The sequence below is a fragment of the Triticum aestivum genome, chromosome 7A (genome assembly GCF_018294505.1).
Source record: "Triticum aestivum cultivar Chinese Spring chromosome 7A, IWGSC CS RefSeq v2.1, whole genome shotgun sequence".
Classification (NCBI taxonomy): domain Eukaryota; kingdom Viridiplantae; phylum Streptophyta; class Magnoliopsida; order Poales; family Poaceae; genus Triticum; species Triticum aestivum.
Window position 1 is genome coordinate 253455244 of NC_057812.1, and position 6109 is coordinate 253461352.

Consider the following 6109-nt stretch of genomic DNA (forward strand, 5'->3'; position numbering starts at 1 on the left):
AACGACAAGAAGAAAAAGATTCACTCGCTAAATCTCTCGAGAAAGATTTTTCTCATTAATTTTTCTAGTGTAATAAAGTGGCTCACTATTTTTTTTTCAAACAATTGGATCATTATAATTTACTTTTTTTTTGAGACAACATTATAATTTACTTAATTTGAGAAAGTTTGGCTCATTTTTTTTTTGGAGATCAAGCTGGACATGGGTCTCCGGAACTAGGCCCAGCGGGCCTGGCCCGCTGCCACACGCATTCGCGGACTCGTGACCTTTCCAGAAAGACTCCAAACCCTCGGCACCCACGGCAGCAACAGTTCCTCACCCAGCCCAACAAACCCGCCCCGGCGCTCGCCACCGTCCCCGACCAGCGAAACCGCCTCCCGCTCCTCCCCACCTCCCTCCTCCTCCACCCTCTCTCGGCCTCGTCGCGGTCGCGGACGCCTCCTCCAGCTGCTCGGTTTCCTCCTCCGAGGCCCTCTCCCTCGACGTCTCCTGGTAAGGCCCGCCTCCTTCTCCCCCGAATCCCGCTCCGCCGCGTCACTGGGTGCGCGCGTGCTTGCTTGCTTGCTTAATCGCGTGGTGTCGGTGGACTGGTGGGTTTCTCTCTCTGTCCCCGAATCGGATCCGCGGCGCCGCTCTTGTGTGTTTCTCCGCCGCAATGCTCGGATTCTTCATGTGTTGGCGGTGGAGGTTTTCCCTGTCCTCCGCCTCGCTGGCGTTTCTCGGTTGCTTTTCCACCGAATGTTCGATCTCTTCTCGACTTGTTGGTGAAGTTTTTTCTCGTTCTCCGATTTTTCAGGATTTTTTGCTTCAGGAAAGTTTATGGCGCTGCTAATTCTAGTCCGTATGGTTCTGTTTTGGGGGTTCAGAATTCACTTGACTCATTCTTGTTGTTTCTTAGTTTCCAGGTGACAGGCGCGTGATGGTAGAGGAGAAGAGGGAGAGGGCGGAGGAGGTGTCCGACAGCCCGCAGAAATCTCCGCGCCTGGACCCGCTGGCTGCGGCCGTGGCAGGTCCTGAATGCAGCGACGCGCCTGCGTCTCCGACGGAGTCGAGCGACGAGTGGCCATCGTCCGGGGAATCGGAAGCGGGGACCAGCAGCGACAGTACCGGCGACGGCGGGCGGTGCGAGCACATACGCTTGGACCGCGAACTCCTGGATATGCACGTGTATTATCTCACGGAGCAGCGGGCGGTGCTCCGGACGTGCCATCTTAGTAAGTGCAAGACGACCTGCAAGGGCAACGAAGGGATGATGAAGTGCATAGACTGCTCCAGATTCTTCTGCTCTGGGTGGCCGGTGAACAGGGAAAGTCCGCAGGAACATGCCCTCTGGCACGCCGGCGAGAACACGCATTGGGTTGCTCAGTGGTGCGATGAACCGAATTTGGGATACTGCTTCTTGTGTGCGCGCGGTATGAGGCTCAGTGACCGGAGCGAAGATGACTATGCAGTGGCGGCCAGAAACAAAAAGGATCAGCAAGGACTGGGGGATAGCGTTGCAAAGGATGGGTGCGAGACGGGGGGCAAGAACCCGCAGAACCCTGAGAACCTGGACCTGCCTGCGTCCAAGGCACCTGTGTTGTTGAGCGAGTCGCCATCGACGGGGGAAGCGGAGGAGACCAGCGACTGCACATACGACATTGGGTCGTGCGAGCACTTGTTCAAGGACAGGGAGGAGCTGGATGATATGGTGCTTGATATCAAGACCGCCGAGAAGCTCCCAGAGTGCGAGCATTTCCTGTGCACGACCACCTGCACCTGGAGGGGAGCTGCTGCTAGGTTCATGGTGTGCACGGAGTGCACCTCTACTTTCTGCACCGGGGAGAAGGGGGGCATGGAAAATCCGCAGGGACACGCCCGCTTGCACGCCACCAGGGACTACCATTGGGTTGCTCTGTGGTACGATGAACCGTATAAGGGCTACTGCTTCGAGTGTGGGCACGTTCTGAAGCTCGGTCAGGACAAGCTGAGCGATGATGAGTGGGCAGCTCTGGCCAGAAATAAAAGGGTTGAGCGGGCAATGTTGGCCAGCAATGGATGGGATGTGTGGGGAATGGTGCCCGAGAGTTATGCAAAGGATTTGTGGGCAATAGTGACCGGCAATGATTCGTCTGGGTATGCTAATGGGAATGGCTGTGTTATCAGAGGGTTGCCGAATCTTGGAAACACATGCTACATGAATGCACTGCTTCAGTGCCTCCTTGCGCTCGGTGAGCTGAGGACAACGATTTTAGGACCGGGTGCTCGGCTGGGGAGCATTGGTCTGCACCTGAAGCAATTATTTGTGGAGACAAGCAGCACAAATGATGCCAGGCACGCGCTGGATCCAGAGATGCTATTGGAATGTATGCGGGTGTTTAATCCACAGTTCAAGGGCTCTTATATGCAGGACAGCCAAGAATTTCTTACATCTTTGCGCACTGCTTTGGAGGAGGAGACGAAGAACCTAAACAAATTTCATGGGGGTGCAGAGTTTCGTCCAATTGGCAATTCCATTTTCGGGGGCTGGCTGCGTCAGACCTTATACTGCATAAGTTGCTCAACTAAATCAGTTTTGGATCTGCAATTCGAGGAGCTCCAACTGGCACTGCCATCAAAGGATTGTCCAGCCAGAAGTGTTACGTTACCACCAATGGCCAGAAGCGGTGGATCTCCGACGAAGACTCGTAAGGCACTATTCCAACAAACCGACATGACTGATGGAGAAAAGATTCAAACAATTGCTGAAGGCTGTGATTCTCAGTTTCCTGGTTCTGAATTTGGAGATGAGGCCATGGAGAAAATACCCAAGCCTTCACAAGTTGGTAAGTCTATGTGCTCCTCTAGCTAACTTAAAACATAGAATGTGGAACAGGCCCGCAGGTGTGGAATAGTGAGATCTAATACAAGCTAGCTATTTTTCTGAACACGGGAACAGATGACACTTTTGGAAATGGAGCTCTGGTGATAGCTAAGCAGAGAAAATTGTTGATGCCATTTTACATATGGAATAAAGAAGTAGCAGCAAAGCCTTCGGGGTGGCTACGAAAAATTGGGCTGGATGTTTCAACAGTCTTATCATGGCAAAAGTGTATGCTATAGTGTAGTAGTTCGAATTGACATTTGAAGATAACTCAGGGTCTTGAGTCCTTACCTTCATAAAATAAGTGTTGCTCTAAAATGGTTGGTTAACTTAAGCGTGTATGGTTATTGTCGAGAAAAGAGACCTTAGAATGTGGTGGTTAAAGATTCTAAAAATATGCAAAGGATGAGGGTTCCTGGTTGCATGATCTTGCTAATGCAGATAAAGCTAAATCCCTGTATGCTTGAATCTGCAGATTCTACTAAAGTGGAGGATGTTGCACACGGCCGTTTGCAGACTCAGAAGAATGATGTCCCACGAGAGATCATTGAAGTGCCAATAAAAGCTCTTGATTTCATTCCTAACTTGTTTGATGACACTGAAGGAATGGATGAATCAATAGTAGATCCTCACAGTCCAAAAGATACTGGTCCACCTCCACTTGTTGACATAGAAGCCAAGGAGAACACTTACTCAGTAGAACCTACTACAGAAGACAAGGGGAGAGCTCAAATCAGTGATATTACTGATGACGAGGCAGTACATATGAACTCTGTTGCATCGCTCGAGGACTGCTTGACACTTCTTTGCTATTGTCCAATGGGATGGAAATGCGGTAACTGTTCCAAGGTTGTTGAGCTGCCGAGAACAAATGGAAGTGAAAATGGTGAACCGATGATAGCAAGTACCAATGCAAATCCAACAGTTGAAGGAGACCAGACTGAACTATCAGACAGGAAAACATGCCCAAGTGAGCGATCTAATGATTTGAATAGCTTGTCGGTAGAATGTAATTCTCCAAGTAGACAACCACATGGTTCAGATGCACATCATCAAGTTATTCTTTCTGAGAACAGAGTTTGTGAAGAAATCACTTCAGGGATGAGCTATGATGAAAAGAACTCGGCCTCTTGCTGCACTACCAATAGAAAACCTGAAAGTCAGGAAGGTGTTCAGGAAGCTGCACCTAGTTCCTTTCCAACTCATAAACAGACTGACCTGTTGAGTACCCAGGGTAATCAGGATACCAGCAAAGGCACTGGGAAGCAGGTAAAGCTGGATGATCATAGTGCACAACAAGCGGAAGAAAACCAAAGTGAGCAGAAACATGGGACTGGTGGTTTTCAAATACAATTGGTTACTAAGCTGCCACCTGTACTAACCATTCAACTGAAGCGATTCACCAATGCTCTTTCTAAAACGAGAGGACATGTGAGCTTTAAGGAGATTCTTCATGTAGAACCGTTCATGGACCCCAGGTACCGACTTCTGATAATTCTACACAGCAATTTCTATGGTTGTTCTTTTATGCCTGTTCCATTAAGTTCGTACCTTTAGAAATCCAGTAACTATTTTGTTTCATAGTTTGCTTCTACAAAGCTTTAAGAGTATTCCTTCTCTGCAAAAACCGGCATTGCAGGTTACAAAAGTGAAGGTTTTAAACACAAAAAATATGTCAGACTTCAGGAATTTGTATGCAATCTTGTAAACTATTTTATAGGTTCAGGTTCAGACTACAATTTTTTTCTGGGTTCAGACTAGCATTTCGTACTTGTCAGGATGTGATAATTGCAAGCTTAATTGAATTGTCTGAAGGTATCAGCTTAATTTGAGTGTGTCCTGATAGCCTGATATGGACCAGAACCCTGTGCCATTGATTAAAACTGTTAGTTTTTCATTTTTGGTAATAGGATACCATATTGGAATATGTATCTGATGTCGAGGCCGTCGAGCACAAACTCTATTCAGCTTGGCAGTGTACCAGTATCACTGACCAAGTTATGATTATATTATCATCACCTGGGTGTAGTGTATAAAATCTGTTTGAAGTTTGGATTGTTAAGTATAGTTCTGGTTTTAGAATTCAATTGGATGGATATTATATTATTTATACAAACCTAACATCTTTGAATGGCCTGTTGAGAATTAGTATGAGCCTTTATTTCTAAGAGTTATGATTAGTAAGTACGTAATCAGTCACTTGAAATACACCATATTGTTTTGTTAATCTGATTGAGCTTTCTTGTTAACAAATGTCCAGTTTGTTATGTGAAGAAAGGCATTGCATTGTTTTGGTACTCCAGCTTAATCTTCAGTTTCCTTGCACCTGGTCTAACTGTTTATTACTTTTTTCTACTCTTCAGTTCCGAGGACAAAGGTAACTCCAGCTATCGCCTAGTCGGTGTCATTGTGCACCATGGCCACGCCTTGAATGTAGGGCACTACGTTGCTTATGTGAGGGCAGGTCGCAAGGAGCAGAGCAGTGGTTCTTCCTTATGGGTTTGCGCAACCGATCGCGACATCAAGGAAGTTCCCCTAGAAGAAGTTCTCGGGTGTGAGGCGTACATGCTTTTCTATGAGAGGATGGATGACCGAGGCATATCTGGGAGCCTACCCACCAACTAACCAGACCAGATGGACAACGAGAAAGGATGCTCAAGTTTGAGATTAGCAAGCATGGCAATTGCCAAGTGTAGATAGATACACAGAGTCGTCACCACGTCCAATTTTGTTGCATTGGCTGACTCATTGCAGGACTTTGCACCGGTTGCAGCATGTAGATTGCAGGCCGGATGGTCTGTTCACACTGTTCATAACCATTTCTTTTTTGCGGTGAACATAACCATTTTTCTGTCCATGAGAAACTCGTTTTTTTTGTGAAAAAAAAGAACACTGGATCTGTTTTGTTAGAACAACATTGACTCCTTATCGAGAAAAAGAACAACATTGACTGTGTAGGACAGTGGAAAACATGGAGCATATCCCTTTGATCATTGTTGTGATGGGTAATATTCTCCAATTAATAACACCTTCAGATAACAGTTGATGATTGTTCTCAGCCTCTTCTTCTGGATGCGTGGATTATGTGTGTCGGAGTAGCGAGTATAGCAAGTCTGTGTCGGATGTCTCAAGTAGTGTCGGCGTTATGAGAATCAGGGTATCCAGACTTGCCTGCCTGCGGTCCATGGCGTGGCTCTATCAACAACCTGGTATGGCACATCTTTAGCACCTTCAAGACAAGACCCTCATGAGGGGCCAGGCGTCACG

General features: G+C 47.3%; 1 protein-coding gene across 2 annotated transcripts; it reads left to right on the forward strand.

The window, feature by feature from the left end:
* Positions 1–320: 320 nt before the first annotated feature.
* On the forward strand, positions 321–5893 carry LOC123151696 (ubiquitin carboxyl-terminal hydrolase 16). 2 transcript variants are annotated; one of them, XM_044571363.1, is made up of 4 exons: positions 321–492; positions 899–2804; positions 3318–4320; positions 5206–5893. In XM_044571363.1, exons 2-4 carry the CDS (start codon positions 920–922, stop codon positions 5465–5467), a joined length of 3150 nt encoding a protein of 1049 aa, XP_044427298.1. In that variant the 5' UTR covers positions 321–492; positions 899–919; the 3' UTR covers positions 5468–5893. The 2 variants fall into 2 exon arrangements, with proteins under 2 accessions (XP_044427298.1, XP_044427299.1); XM_044571364.1 differs by having other exon boundaries at positions 906–2804.
* Positions 5894–6109: the final 216 nt, after the last annotated feature.

Excerpts from the sequence above, each read along its gene's own strand:
- LOC123151696 (XM_044571363.1), top strand. The coding sequence starts at position 920 with ATGGTAGAGGAGAAGAGGGAGAGGGCGGAGGAGGTGTCCGACAGCCCG. Across the intron at positions 2,805-3,317 it reads ACCCAAGCCTTCACAAGTTG|ATTCTACTAAAGTGGAGGAT; the intron begins GTAAGTCTATGT and ends TTGAATCTGCAG. Across the intron at positions 4,321-5,205 it reads GAACCGTTCATGGACCCCAG|TTCCGAGGACAAAGGTAACT; the intron begins GTACCGACTTCT and ends TCTACTCTTCAG.